General features: G+C 39.7%; 1 protein-coding gene across 4 annotated transcripts in view; it reads right to left on the reverse strand.

Annotated features, from left to right (window-relative positions):
* Positions 1 to 340: 340 nt before the first annotated feature.
* The window catches only part of CDK8 (cyclin dependent kinase 8), a 175,721-nt gene continuing 159,622 nt past the window's right edge, over positions 341 to 16,439 (reverse strand). For 2 of the 4 annotated variants that reach the window (XM_075061659.1, XM_075061661.1), the window contains 4 exons: positions 8,330 to 8,427; positions 6,779 to 6,857; positions 6,524 to 6,682; positions 341 to 1,622 (listed from right to left, as the gene is read on the reverse strand). In XM_075061659.1, the coding sequence (XP_074917760.1) occupies positions 1,497 to 1,622; positions 6,524 to 6,682; positions 6,779 to 6,857; positions 8,330 to 8,427 (462 nt within the window). In that variant the 3' untranslated portion in view covers positions 341 to 1,496. Of the gene's footprint in view, positions 1,623 to 2,015; positions 4,006 to 6,523; positions 6,683 to 6,778; positions 6,858 to 8,329; positions 8,428 to 16,439 lie in introns of all 4 variants that reach the window. The other 2 variants (XR_012655043.1, XM_075061660.1) reach the window with 2 other exon arrangements.

A 16,439-nucleotide genomic window follows, 5' to 3' on the forward strand; every position in this document is an offset into this window, starting at 1 on the left:
GTACTCTTAGATGTGATTTTATAGATATTAGTATCTCTAGATTCTGTGTAGGACAAGTTGCATCACCTATAAAATGTAATTAATATTTTGTAACTCAGTACAGCACGGCTGACTATCTGCACATTGTTATAAAAGGGTAATCAGTAAGAAGGTTATAGTAGTTCTTCTAATACTTAAATAGATGACATGCAGCCGTTAAGAGAAACCTCCCTACTTGCAATAGAAACTACTTGTGAATTAAGAAACTGAACTGATTATTCAGACCGTGCCTACATGGATGTTAGTGCAGTAAAGTATTTCGTGTCTGTTGATAAAAAGGAATACAAGCAAAGTTCATATGCAGATTTATGAAAAATAAATTTATTACATAACACCTTGTTTTTAACAATGTTCAGTTTTTTATTCAGAATACTTGCGTCATTCATGTAAAATAGTTTGATACAGTACATTGTATGTTATAGTTTTTCCTCAAATTCTAAAGCTCTCCTAACACCTCATCCTTTGCTGTAATAAGGGCATCCCTAATAACGTGCAAAAATATTTTAAAAATAATTAACTGAACAAAATTTAAAATCCACTACACCAATCCATCTCTCAAAAATCAGGACAAAATATCTGAATGGATGCTGCGCCTTTTTAGGAAATATCATTCATGCTTTTTTAATCCCAAAGCATGCTCACAAATCAGCAACACTAATAGGAAAAATAAAACACTGTCTATGACAATCATTTCAGTTTGTTTGCTGAACCAAACATGTTTATATCAATGACAACATACTTATTTTACTATCGAATAGCAGCTTTAATACCAGTCAAGTCATAGATTTAAAAACAAAAACAAATCTATTATATGTTGGAAATTAATCTTTGGAAGGTTTGTAATCTGCTGGAAAAATGCAAATGTTTTCATTTTCTTAAAAATCTTATTGTAGCAATTTTGTTGGTCATAAAACATTGATCAATGTGGAAAATGAACCAACTCACAAAAGTCACTAAAAATAAATGTATATCAAAATTATCTCAATTAGAGTCATAGTTATTTTGCTTTTTTGCCATGTTAACATATACTGTATGCTTCAAGTACCAGTTAAAGGATTTTGTGTACTATTGGTCAGATAATGTTGTTACATCAAGAGAATTCACCACATACAATTGAAAAAATGCTTGCCCCTAGCACATTTCACAGCTTCAACTGCTACAGACTGTCACTGAAAAAAATGCATTGGTCAGTCTGAACCATGTCAAGTAAACTATGGAAGTAGCATATCCACAACACAAACTGTGCTAGCACTCTCTTTTCAAGTCTAACCCAAAAACAGGTACAATTTGGGAGCCACTACTCCATTCTGTGAAAAGTGGTGGAACTTGGCTACCAGACATTTTGAAGGTGTTGTTGTACAGTACATTCTTGTGGCCCAAGCCAGGTTCCAGGCAGACAGCTGCATGACCAGTCCCACAGCATTAGCAACAGTGCATTGACATTATTCAGGTGCAGCTCAGTACCGGTGTGTCTGATGTGAGTACTGTGGAGGCTGCTGGGAGGTAGCTGAATATCCCATGCTGCTCTGTGGCTGCGATGTGCTTGGTCCAGGGTTGGGATAGGCAGCATGGGGATTGGAACGCTGGAAACCATGAAGAAGAGAATTGATCCCTACAGTGGATGCATTTATAATACAAATATAATACGCAATAATTTTTTGAGGTCTCTGTGCTGTGTGGGGCAATAATTAATAACTACAGCACAGTATAGCAATCACTTGTATTTACAGTGTTCTACTTATTTTGATTACAGTAACTAAGGATATGAGCACCAGGAATATTTGATTGAGAGCTAGTAACAAGTAATGCTGTTCGTTACCCATTCTGAACTGTTCCTTCTGAATTCTTATCTGTCATGTCACCAACGCCGCTTCAACTATCCAGACATCTTATGCTCATCACTATGGTACATCAGTGTGTTTAAAAAAAACAAAAACAAAAAACAAAAACAAACAAACAAAAAAAAAAAAACTTACAGCCAAAAATATCCTAGATGCTCTCCATTGCGGTTTTCTTCCCCCTCCAAGAGCACATATTTGGGAGGTTTGTTGTGTATTTAATATCAATGACAATGCAAAGAGGATTCTCTGGGAGACCTTTGCATACGAGATTAATTTTGGTGTACTGGAGCATTCGCTATAAGGTAGGTGTTTTCTAGACAGTCAAGAAGAGACAGTCCCTGCCCCAAACAGCTCACAAAGTAACCAAAATCTTGTACTCTTATAACCTGCTTAGGACCAAATGTGGGATACCACAAAAAAAAAAAAAAAGGATGTATTGTTTAATTGTTACAGTTTAAACAGCTGTAATTGATGTGGGATTTATTTCTTTAAACACTTAAACTCTTCCTTTCCATGAGTCTTCATTTGGATCAGAAGTTAAGTTAAATTCAATAAATGTGTTGAGATAGCTACATACTGGGGAAATAAAAATAAAGGGATGCTCTTTATAAAGCAAGGTAGGTGGATACTCTCCACACATGCATTTAAGGGACTGAATTACTCTCTAGGTGTGTGGTGTGGAGGGGAAAAGAAATAGTTAGAACAGTACTTCCAGCCAGCAGGAATAAATTTGCACTGCTGTACGTCATAGCTCTCACGATGGCTCAGCTGTTATGACATTTATCTTCACTCTTGAGAGACACGCTACTCACTTAATGAGAAGTGTCAATAACAGAACAGCCATCATGTGATCCAGTTCTGTATAATAAATAAAGGTTATGTTTAAAAGTGCAAAAATCTCTGGGTGTACTTTTTGGCAAAATGTGTCTCACGTATGCAGGAAACTGAAAAAAAACTTTGAAGTTTAAAATTAGCCATTAATGCTTTATTTGTAATATAGTTAATAGACAGGCTTCCACAACCTGACTACTGAAAAATGTTTATTTATTTATTTTATGTGGCCAATTACAAGATGACTCAGTGTATTCACATCATGTAGAGCAACAAGTGACTTTTAAAAACAGAAGTTAAAATCCCAAAACAACCCAGCCCGCTCTACCTCCAAACACCACTAACCCTCTCCTCATAAGACAAAAGCTTGTTGCATCCTCTGGGGACAGGACTGCTCCAATTCATTTCAGTGTTGTCACGTTAAATGTGCAAGTTGGCACGTCTGAAACCAAGGGACATGGAAGTCTATATACCTGTAAAAATCCTTACCTAATTGCTTTTTTGCATGACAGAAAAGGTTGCATGGGGGAGAATTTATAGGCCAGTTTGCTTCAGGGAGATTAAACAAAGGATTTAGCTGCTGAGGGGATGTCTTGGTAAACCTCCTTAAGAAATGGTTATTTCCCTCAGAGGGCTCAGATGTAACAGTATGTCAGAACCAAGGGACTGGTGTTTGGTCAAAACAATGGTGTATTTTAAAATTTTCTCCTTCTTCCTTGGGTTGAAGAATCTTAGGGGGAGATTCAGAGAGGTGTGTGTCCATCAGTAGGTGGCATTTAATTGCTTTGGCCTCAGTGCTGTCAAGCTCATGTGGGTTCCTTCCATTTGCCTTATTTACTATATGTAAACTCACGAGTGTAATATCATCCTTGCCTTCTTAAAAGTCTGGGCAAAATAGACTGAATTTCTCAAAGTCAAACATTATGCCTTTCAAAGGCATAGCATAAAGGTGAGCAGTCAGAAGGAGCCAAAGCACTTGCAAGAGCTGCTGAGACAGTGAAGGGGCAGTTACCACTCCTCCATGCAAAAATCCTTCTATATGGCCCTTGTTGAAAAACACCGCCCCCTCATGCAATAAGCCTGGGAGGGATGTCAGTGGAGTGAGAAAGCTGAGGAAGGAGCACAGCTTTCCTCAATCTAGATGAGGGTGACAAGTGGACTCCCTAAGCAATCCCTGCGTACACGGAGGGTGATTCGGAGCCGCCTGACTTCCCAGCTTGTAGACTTCAATCCATGCTCACAGGAAAGGTAGCTTGGGTTTGCTCTGATTCCCATGCTCTCAGGTCAACTGTCACTGTGAAGTGGGGTGAACAACATGTGAATAGTGCAAGCAAGTGGAGATCCCCTGCCCCAACACACAAGCCCTACACCCCCCTCTTTTCCTTAGCTATGTCAGTCAGCATGGAAGAGAGACAAGAAGTTCTGCTGCATCTGCCTTCTTCAGAGACTCAGGCAGAAAGGAATCAGCAGAAATCATGCCAAAACAATCTCTGGACAGCAACTGACTTAGCTGCCTGCAGGTTTAAGAGGGATCAACCCTTGTGCTGGAAAATATTTTGTGAATGCACACTCCACTGAGGGACAGACTATTGTAGTTATATTCTAAGGCAGCCCTTGCCGCACAGTGGTTAAGGTTGAACAGAGCTTTCTGTTTAGAATTGATTATTCGAAGTGCTCTAAAACCCACATGGATAGTGAAACAGACCAGAAAATTGATACACTAGCTGAAGTCTTGGGGTAGGGTTAGTAAAGAAAATTTGGGGTCATTTGGCTATGAGCTCATGGCATTCAGCTCCTGCAAAATGACGTGCCTTTATGTTTTTAGGTTCTCCTACCTTTGTGTGTGCAGAGCCAGGGGAAAAACTGTAGGCTTTATGAGGATCAGGGCCATACCACTGGGCTACCTGAAGCCATCTAGTCAATGATCCTAAGAACCAGTTTCAAAAGTCAATTATTTCAAAGTTATTGGACTTTCATTCTTGTTTTATGAAATGGTACACAGGGGGTATGGCAAGCAAACTGACAGCAGCTAACTTACAGAGACAGAGGATCTAACTTCTCACTTTCCTCAAGCATTGTTATATCTTTCACAACATAAACATGCTTTAGTCTCTCATTTTGAAAAACCCACCACTGACCCCACAGGCCTCTCCAGCTAACCACCCATCTCCCTTTTCCTGTCTACAATCACTCCCTGGAGTTCCTCTGCACCTATTCCATCTTAGACCCCTTCCAATCCAGCTTCTGCCTCTTGCGGTCCACTGAAACTAGACTTTCAAAGTCTCTAAGGATCTATTCTCTAGGCAAAACTCAAAATCAGTGCTCCATCCTGGTCAGCCACCTGTGACACTGTTGAGCATGCTCTTCTCGAAATCTTGTCCTCAACTTGGCATCCATGACTCTGTCCTCTCCTACTTCTCGAATCGCTCCTTCAGCATGTCCTTTGGAAAATCTTCTACATCTTCCCTCCAACTTTCTGTAGCTGTTCCACTACTCCAAAAGCTCTCACCTTGGTCCCTTTCTCTTCTCCCTCTATGTCTTATTTCTGGGTAATCTCATCCACAAACACAAATCCAACCATTATCTCTACGCTGATGACTCAGATCTACCTCTCTACTTCAGAAAGGTCTACTTTCGGCCAAATTAAAATCTCTGTCTGTTGCTGGACTTCAGTTCAGTTCAACATGGCTAAAACAGAGCTCTTAATCTTCCCCTGCAAGCCCTGCATGTTACCTCACTTGTCAATCACTGTGGACAATACCACCATTCATCCTGCCTACAACTCAGGCCCATAATCAGGGCATCAGCTTTGACTATGACTGCTCTCTAGGGCCTCACCTATGTCTAAATCTAGCCAATTTTTCTGCCTTGCTTCTCTAAGGTATGGCCTTTTTCAATCCAGCCACACAACTAAAATTCACTTCCAGGCTCTCATCTCGCATTTCAAATACTGCAATGTCCTTTTCTCTGACAAATGCAACTTTGCCCAAGTCGTATCCAGAATGCTGCTTCAAACCATTTTCCTAGCCTGTCACTTTGACCACATCATGACACCCCCCTTTTGCATCCCTCCACTGGCTCCCTCTTCTCTATCACAAAACAAACTGCTTTCCTTTACTTTCAAGGCTCTTCATTGCCCATCCCGCCCTAGCTATCATCTGTTGTTCACTATTGAGATGTCAGCTCCTGCCTCCCTAGCCTGCTTGTTAAATTTTCAAACAAGCACCTTCATACCTCCTCCCATGCTGCCCCATATTATCTTTCTTCAAACCCTCCATGAATCTCTTCTTTTCTAACTTGACAAGAGTTTGGATGCTCTTGTCTTGAGACCACTCCCTATATCATGCTGATCAATATTGTCTCATTTTCTTACATTCCCTGATCTGTCTATATCCATGTCATCTCTTGTTTTATAATTCGATTATAGGCTCTCTGAACCATCCTTTTGTTCTGTGTTTGCACCGTGTCTACCACAATGGGGTCCTGCTCCGTGACTAGGGCTTCTAGGTACTAAGGTAACAACAACAACAACAACAACAACCACCACCACCAACTACGTTATTGTTTCCTTGCCAATCCTAACTTGACTCGCCCCAGAAGTTGAAGTTGCAGGATTGGATAGTCAGAAAAAAAATTTTTTTAACTGAGCGCACTTGATCTGAAAGAAGCTGAGATACAGTAAATACAGAACCCCACACCATGCCATTATACAAAATCATTTTTAGAGTAGAGTTGCACTGTAAGTAGTTTCTTCTAAGTTACAATACACAAGAGCCAAATATATAATATATGGAAAACTGAAGTTGAGATACCTGATAGTCTGAGGTCATAATAAGTCCACCTGAGGTAGTGGTAGGAGGAACAACTCTCACTTTTTTCAATGGGGGTCCCTGTGTATGACTGTTGTCTTGGTTCCCTGGATGACCTGTTCCATTAGTATGGTTATTGCCCTGCTGCTGCTGCTGGTTCTTCTCAATTGGTTAAACACAAAGAAAAATTTCAACTCAGAAGCAGTACAAGAGCAGCAAATGTGAAATACTGAGGTAAAGCTGTATTTTAATACTTACTTTGTCTCCTTTATCATCGGGTTCTTCTTCTGTTAAAAATTCTCGTTTTGGGTAGGGGATCTGACAACCTGCGAAAACACTGCAAAAACAAATTAGCAGTCTTGGTATATCTGCCTAGAATCAGAGAGGTTAGTCGTAGATGAAGACCTAGTATTTTGTCTAGTCTAGTTTCAAATTTCCTTAACCATAGCCTAATATATCTGTCAAGTTGTTTACCCCTTCTTAATAACATCATTTACTTAGCCTAGGCATTCACATGTATTTGTTTTAACCTTTTGGTCATTTCTATTCTTCTCCTCCCAACTCCCATCAATTTGCCAGTGTTTCTCCGTAATATGGTGACAAGACTGGAGTTGGAGAGATGGAAGAGTCCTATTAGATACCAGAGTCAATTCCTCTATGAGTGCACAATGTAGGTCCCTTCATCCAGTTATACAGAAATTCATAAAATGTTGAACTAAATAAAAGTCATCAATAATTGTGGTCCAGATGGTTAAAAACTCCATTACCAAATAAAAAAAACATTAACTGTGACAAGACCTGGAAGCTTTTGGAGGTATGTGGTCTCTCACCTTAGACTCATGGACATACATGAAATGAATGTGTTACTGCTAACCCAAGCTAAGATTTCTCCACTTGTAATCATATGGATACACCTTTATTTATAACTAGCTTCTGTACCTGTGAACATGGTATTAATTTTGTATTAAAATGTTACCACTATACGGTTGAGGGAAAAGAATATTGACGTAAGAGCAGTTTCTGCAAAACCAAACCACTTGCATGACAGCACTAGAATATAAAGACAGGTCAGGAGCCGTTATAAATATTTCACTCAACTGAGCTGAATTAATTTCATTTTAATTAACTGTTATAAATGTACACAACACATTTTATAAATTCTTCCCTTAATAATGAAAAAAGGAAAGATACGCAGTATGTGCTACTAGCCTTTCTAAAACAAGGCCACTCAAGCACTGGCTGGCCATCTTAGGATGCTTTATCATAGACTGTTCACATTTTTTGTCTGCAAGCTCTCTTATGTTTAGAATCTCCCTGTGGAGTTGAAAAGAAAGTGTGTCTATGGAAAATGGATTTAAGCTGTGAAGTATGAAAGTACAGAGAGTCTATACTATTTCCCTCCCCGCAACCCCATCTACTGAATTTACAACAAAGGGTAAGATGGAAAAATGTAAACTAATTAGTAAATGTCATCGGCATTCTAGAACAGAGAACTGGACCTGCAGGCACTTAGCAGTTGTCCACAAACATCTGTAGCATGCATAATCAACCTGTCAGTGAATAACAAGATTAGCGCTGTGACTAACAGGATCAAAGTTTCATAAAGCAAGAGATTAATAGGAATGCTACTTAATTTTAAAAACCTCAAATGGCATTTTAGTTAGTATAGCTTTTTCTTTGCTTGTCGAAACAGTAAGTTATTTAATTCATTATTCAAACACACAGGTATGTATTTATAGTAAGCAGTAAACAGAGTATACATTAAAAAATATCTGAATATACTAATAGATTAATAAACTGACCACTTACTCAGATGTGGGAAGTGGATCTTCTAAGAAATAAGGATCCTGCATAGCCTGTTCTGAGGTAATTCTCTTTATTGGGTCCATAGTAAGCAATTTCTGAAGCTAAACAGAGTTTTAAAAAAAGTTCAGAATTATGAAAACCATTAATGAAAGCCTTTGTCCCACTGTATTCTGAAACGAGAAATTGCCACCCATATGATGTAATTTCTAGATCCCAATCACTAGTGGCAAATATGAACCATATTTTCCCCTCATGTTTTAAATATTAATTGAATTTGTTATTGAATAACCACTTGTTTCTACCTATAAAACTTAAAACTCACTCAAATAATTAGTTTTGTCATAAGTGCTCTACCAACAAAATCCTCAAAACTGCCCCCCCCCCGCCCTCATAAATCAATATACTGTAGTTTTGCTGGTCTGTCCTTTCTCTGTGAAGCAGCTGTATTTTAAAATGAATTCACACACATTAACTGAGTTTTTATGTCACACTGACATGCACATTTACTTGGAAGAAACTATCTTTGAGGAATTTCCATTTGCTTTATAGACAACCAATATTCTGACCAAGACCCCACATTTACTACAGTCCCATTATCAGTACTATTTATATAGCACCATTGACACTGAATACCCACCACAGAAAGTGGCAATTGTAATGTAATACATGTCTAGATGCGATAGGAAACTCCACCTGCCCAAGTACCTCACAAACAGTGGGATCCAATGTGGATGTACTAATTATGAGGATACCAGGCTCACTGTATTTTAAATGTCTGAATGGCATTTAGAGGAGGGAGATGAGCAAAATCTTAGATCTTACTTTATTTATTGATCTCAAACTGTTAGTAAAATTAATGGGAAGGCTCCAGCAGGTACAAAATGCAGCTGTCTGCCTCCTCCATGAGCACATCAAGCTTGTGCTCTAGTCCCTCCGCTGGGTGAGAGTCCATTTCCATAGCCAGTTGAAGGTCATTGTCTTAATCTTCACACTAACTAACAGATCAGGTATCAGCTGCATTACAGGACATATTTCATATTTCATCCAATGCTGCCAAGAAAGTGATGCTCCTCTGGGACAAAGCATGAGAGCACCAAGGACAAAGCAAAGTATAAGAATATTTGCAGAGGAAATCAGAGAAATTTAACCTGACTACTTTCAGGACATGCCACAAAACCTTCACCTTTCACATAGTTTTTCAACCATAACAACTTTAAAAAGTAACTCATTTCTCTCCTCCTCTTTTCCTTTCCCCCCAATCAAAACAGCACTAACACAAGCAGATCTTTCTATAACCAGAAAATATAGTAGAGCAAATGTCTCTAAGAAGTCCTCTACAGATTTTGCTATTGTCAATTTATTTTATGTAGAAGGCATTCAGATACTTACTAATGAGTAGCAATATAAAATCCTAAACAGTATATATTGAGGGGAGGGGAAAAACAAGACAGTCCCAATTACAGTGAAATAAAGTTATGTGCTCTGAGGGAATGATTAGCCAGCAGGCAGAAACTGGTCTTAAAGATGACTCTTCCATAATCTCAAATGTATAGGAAGAGATACAGAAACTCTTTAGGTATAAATTCAGTCTAGGTTGCAATAACTGATCTAATCCTTAAACTATCCAAGTGTGGTACTGCTCTTAAAATCAATCAGCATGATTTTATGAGAGGAACACAGTAATGTTGCAGAAGCTGTCTGGACATTAATACTGCATTCATCACTATGGCATCCTCAGCACATTACAACTTCGGAAGTGAACACATTAGGGCCCTGTTCACACAGAGATGTTACATCGCATTAGTTTGTTCGCTGTGAGTGCAACAATTTAACTACATCAAACTGAAGTGCATCCACACCACTTTGTCATGCCAGCCTAAGGTGCCTCTATCTGTTATTCAATATATCCGCACAGCTCTGCACTATTTGCTCAGTATTCTGGGTAGATATCCTATGGTGCACTATTCCACCACGAAGATCCATGCTTTGTGATTCTTCTTCTTGTGGATGCCTCTTCAGCAGGATGATTTTTCAGTAGGTGGATGACCTACTGAAGGAAATTTGGGGGATATGGGGGTGGGTCAAATTAACAAACTCCTCGTATTTTATTTCTCTGCTAAACTTCCATTAAATTTGTCAGTGGCATTTTCGAATTGCTGTCAGGCAGCATGGAGGACACACTGCTGATCAGGGTGAATACAAATTCATGATTTTTTTTTAAAATCAAATTTAAATAAAAAATGGATTTTTTTGATACAACTTTTTTTGAGGAAAAACCTAACTAAAGATAGTTTTAATTAAGAGACATTAAAGCTCAAAGATATATCATCATGGAATAGGGATTATAAATTCAAATTCTATAGTATGAGACAATATATTCATGAAATATTTAAGAAAAGTTTTGTAAATTAGTTCCAATAGTTTATGGATTAGGGGCCCAATCTTATGGGGTGCCAGGGGCTTCTGTATAGATTATTTAGATTAATCTTTCTATCTACCTAATGGGACTCAGTGCTCAGTCTAGAAGATACCACCAGAGATGCTTAGTTTTGCAGTTCTCTAACTGTGGATTTGTGTCTCCATAGATAACATGCTTGTTAACTGCAAATATGTTTTAAATAAATAATATACAGTAACACCTCACTTAACATTCTCCTGCTTAACGTTGTTTCGAAGTTAAATCACTGCTCCATTAGGGAATATACTCATTTAAAGTTGTGAAATGCTCCCTTATAACGTCGCTTTACAAGGGAGCATTGCACAAGTTCCTCTTCTCTGCCTCCTCCCCCTCTCCTTCTCCCTCCCTCCCAGCACTGTTTGACAGTGCTTAGGATTTTCTAGGAGGGAGGGAAGGAGGGAGGGAGGATGCGGGGAAGCTGTCCTCCCACCCCAGGCAGGAACCACCCAGAGCACAGGGGCTTTAGGGGCTGCAGGGCCCTGGCCTGCAGCTCTAAAGTCCCTTTTGGAATGTAATCCTGCAAGCACAGGCTGGAGGACTCAGGAGGAGCAGGGAAAGCTGCGCAGCCAGCGGCTGGAGAGAAGCACTGCTTTCCCTTTCAAAGCTGGACGGAGAGAAGCAGCACTCTGAAAGGAAAACGCTGCTTCTCTCCAGCTGCTGGCTGCGTAGCTGCCCCTGCTCCTCTTGAGTCCTCCAGCGTGTGCAGGAGAAGGCACAGCCGTGCAGCCAGCAGCGAGAAAGAAGCGGTGCTCTCCCCTTCAAAGCTGGCCAGAGAGAAGCAGCGCTTTGAAGGGGAAAGTGCTACTTCTCTCCAGTTGCTGGCTGTGCGGCTGCCCCTGATTCTCTGAGTCCTCTGGCCCGTGCTTGCAGGGCCGCATTCTGAAAAGGGCTTTAGAGCTGCAGCCCAGGGCCTCAGGGCCCCCTTAGCCCTGGGTCCTGCAGCCCCTAAAGAGCCTGCGTTCTGGGTGGCCCTGCCTGCCGGTGGGTGGGGGCGGCTCCCAGAATTGCAGCCATGGGGGTGGTGCTGCGCTGCACAGAGCCACCTGCTCACCCCTTGCACCAAACAGGGGTGAGCAGGTGGCTCTGTGCAGCGCAGCACCACCTAGGCAGGAGGTGCAGTGCCCTAGGTAAGTGCTCTGCAGCTCCTGCCTGCCTAGCCCTGAGCCGCCTCCTTCTGCACCCAAACCCTGAGCACCCTCTCATACCCTAAATCCCTCCTAGACCCTGCACCCCCAGCCCTGAGCCCCAGGGGTAAGCTGGGGCACCTCCCCACCACAGTACAGTACAGTATATAATGCCTTTTGTCTGCCCCAAAAAAATTTCCTTGGAACCTAACCCCCTGCATTTACATTAAATCTTACGGGAAAATTGGATTTGTTTAACATCATTTCACTTAAAGTTGCATTTTTCAGGAACATAACTACAATGTTATGTGAGGAGTTACTGTATAAAGGTTAGAAATAACAGACCTCAACCTTATTGTCCCTCTGCAAATTTGTGTACATAGAGTCAATCCCTTACCTCTCTCTAAAAGTGCAAAGTTTCAAAAAGTTCAATGGATAGAAGATTGTTGGGGGCAGCATAGATCTGGACAAGGAGAAGAACTCTGGAGATAAATGTGAGAAGGGACGGACAGGCAGTAAAAACAAAAGTGAAACTGTTGGAGCAGCACATTCCAGAAGTCTTGAGGTCTTTCTGAGTGTAGCCTTCATTGATTTGAGATCTACCATACCATTCTCTCACTAGAAGGGAAAACCTCTAATGGTAGCAGGCCATAAAAGAAACCCAGTTTGGGAATATTTTAATCAAGTTCCTCTACCTCTGGATAAAACAGGCATGCGTGCAAAATGCAAACAGTGAAACAAAAAAATGCAAGGCCTGGCTGCCTGAATGAAACAACATCATGAAAAAAGCGTTCCTACTCAGGAGGAAGCTGCGTTGAAGATGATAAAAGGAACATGTCTGAACATGCAGGATCTTCAGGTTGGTAAACTTTTTTATTTCATACTTCTTTCTTAAGGACTGCCTGTCTTCCTTCTGGACTATTCTTGAATTCTCACATTTGAGCAAAAAATGTAGTTACTCTATCATACTATCATTTTAGATACAGTCGTGATAAAAAATAAATAGCTGAAATAGGCAGATCTTCCTTTTACAATTTCACCTTTAAAGTAGTACTGAGTGTCAGTGAATGCAATGAGTAATACTAAATGAGCAGTATGCTCATTATAATTAAACTGCATTGACTTATTTTGTTTAGGAGAATGTATCCACAACATACAGGATTCTGAAGACTATCCACCTTCAAGATCACCATCATCATTTTTCTATAATTTCATAGTTATCTGCCAATGATAGTGTTTCAGTTACATCATGTATGTCACCTAGTCACAGTATATCACCTGTAGCAAAAATAAAAAAAACAATCATCATCCAGAAACAGCTATAGATAAGTTTGTGATAAGAACCAGCAGATTAGAAAAAGAGATACTTGATGAAAAAATTGCCCGGTTTGTTTATGCAACATACTCTCCTTTCCGTATGACTGAGAACCCACACTTCATTAACATGGTTCAGTCATTAAGACCAGGATACAGTTCACCCAACAGAGCAGATGTCGCAGGCAAACTGCTGGATAAAGTGTATGAAAGAGAAATTGAGCAGTGTGCACAAGGTCTAGAGGGTAGAATTGTTAACCTGAGTCTTGATGGGTGGAGCAACATCCACAATGATCCTGTTGTATGTGGTTGTGTGACCAGAAAAAGGGAATGTCTTCCTTACAGAAAGTTGATACATCAGGAAAAGCGCACGCAGCAGAATACTTACAAGAAGTAGCAGTAAAAGCTATAACAAACTGTGAAAAAAAAATCAGATGATAGTACGCAGTTGGTCACAGACAATGCTGCAAATATATCCAAGATGAGAAGAAATTATTTAGAAGAGAGTCTCAAGCTAATAACATACGCTTGCAGTGCTCATTTGATGCACTTCCTAGCCAAAGACTTCAGTGTTCCAGAAAGAAAGGCTAATCTGTTAAAATTAGAAAATACTTCCGTAACAACCACTTTGCAGCAGCTGCTCTGAAAAAAGTGGGAGGAACCAAGCTAACTCTCCCACAAGACATGCGATGGAACTCAGTACTGGACTGTTTTGAGCACTATATCAAGAACTGGCCTAATCTGATGACAGTTTGTGAACAAAATCATGAAAAAAATAGATGACACTGTCACAGCCAAAGGTCTCAACACTGGTTTTAAGAGAAATGCTGAACACATGCTGAGTACCCTGAAGACTACTTCTGTAGCCTTGAACAAAATGCAGGGAAATAGCTGTTTTATTGCTGACGCTGTTGAAATTTGGAAGGAACTGAGTGAGATCTTAAAAAAGAGAAATATGCAATGACAGAGTTAAATTACAAGCATTAAAAAAAATGAATGGGACAAGCACTATCTCCAGCTTATTTTCTTGCAAATATTCTCAATACTTGGTACCCAGGTTAAACCTTAACTGCTGAAGAAGAGGAGTTGGCTATGGACATCCAGAAAACATCCCTCCATATTGCCAACTATAATAAACTTCAGAGTTAAGGGTGAACCATTCAAGAAATATATGTTTGCTGCTGATGTTTTAAAGAAAGTCATACCAGTGAACCGGATTCAGAGACTGCTGAAGTGATAATTTCACATTTAACAGCAGTAGCTTATTCTGCCGGTGTAGAAAGAATATTTTCTTCCTTTGGACTAATTCATTCCAAATTTGAGAAATCGTTTGGGACCTGAAAAAGCAAAAAAGCTTGTTTTTCTTTTCCAGATTATGAACAAACAGGAAATGAAGATGAAGACTACTAAGTTAGTTGCAGAAACCAATATTTTAAGTTGTTCATGCTGACCTGGCTGACATAATTGAAATATTTAAAAAAAACAAAAATTGACTAACTGTTTTAGTTAAAAACAATTTTAACAAAAACAAATCTCATTTTAAAAAACTTTAATGTTTAACTGAATTAAAAAATTCATATGCTTGTTTTGTTAAAATATTTTATGGTTGCTGTTGAAGGAAAAAATCCAGAATACATAATGTTCTTGTTTTAGTTAAAAAAAAAACAAACAATTTAGATGTCTGTCTGGTGATGTTCTTCTCGTAATACAGCAAAATCCTCCAAATATTAATGATTAACCTGTTGAATTGGAGATAGTTCACCTCCCAATGACTTTATAAATATCTGCTTCAATTACCTCTTGTAAATGAAATAACCAAACAATTATTCGTTTTCTGATATAGCTGTAAAACTAATCTGAAAAGTTTTTAAAATAAATCGTTTGAAAATGTATAGTGTGTACCTTCTAAAAATGAAACTTACAACTATCTCTGAGTCGTGAATATGTATTAAGGTATAACAAACAAGAATGCACTTTTATGTAGAAATCCAGGATTAAATCGAGTCTTCCTGACTAGTGATTTAAATCATGATTTAAAATCAATTTGATGATAATTGATGGCAATGAATGTACTGGAACCAAGGAAATGTGTGTTTGTTTTTATTAGGAATTGACAGTATGGGGGATACTATGCCATTTATGGATGGAGATGTACCTCCATGAAATTTTTCAGCCAAAATGAATTCACTGGGTTAACAAAAAATACAAGTAAACTGCATCTTGAATAAAAACAAAAACAATTAAATAAGAATGTGCTGCAAACTTAAGACCAATGGAATGGAGGCATGGTCAAGGAGTGCTGTAGGTGATGATCTCAAAAGGGTTCTCTTCCTCCATCTCCTGAGGTTGATTGTTGTGGGAAGGGCCTATAATTAGGTTGACTGAACTCATTTGAGAGGATTTTGGACGCTTAGGGTCAATTCTTGACCTTTGTAACAAAAGGTGCTCCAATGCAGGTGTTTGCCTGCACATGGTCCCTTTCCAGGGCTATGTGATTTCTTTCAATCCCTTTCCAGGGCTATGTGATTTCTTTCAATCCCTAGAGAATGCGCCACGAAAACCATCCCTCACAGCTCTGCCTTCATGGTCCTCTTTTGGGAGGAACGGATAGATCCTCTCTTGCTTCTTCTCTCTACCCCTCATTCAAAGATTTGTCACCTTCTCTGTGGGTGATATCTCCCCTCTTTGTGAGCACCATGACATTACAGGTGCTAAGGAAACTCAGAAAAAGCACAAGTACTTATTGCGCCAATCCTAGTCTCCAGGCCAACAATCATAAAATGTTTCTTTTCCACAATTTTGGAATGTCATTCCCATCTTCTCCTCCCATGCAGAGGTTCCCTTTGAAATGGTAAATTGTTTTGTGAAATTACTTCCCTCTACAACAAAGGTTGAGTAACTGTGCTAGTTTGAGTAGGTGTGAGGATAGTTGATTGCCTGTGCTGGTTTCAGGAGGTGGAGGGCTACAGGGATGGGTGAATGGGGGCAGCAGTCCAGCTAAAACTCCTCCAACGTATTATCAGAGATCTACAACCCATCCTGGACAATGATCCCACACTTTCACAGGCCCTGGGTGGCAGGCCAGTCCTCGCTCACAGACAACCTGCCAACCTGAAACATATTCTCACCAGTAACTGCACACCGCACCATAGTAACTCTAGCTCAGGAACCAATCCGTGCAACAAACCTCGATGCCAACTCTGCCCACATATCTACA

This window comes from Chelonoidis abingdonii, chromosome 1 (genome assembly GCF_003597395.2).
Source record: "Chelonoidis abingdonii isolate Lonesome George chromosome 1, CheloAbing_2.0, whole genome shotgun sequence".
NCBI classification, from domain to species: Eukaryota; Metazoa; Chordata; order Testudines; family Testudinidae; genus Chelonoidis; species Chelonoidis abingdonii.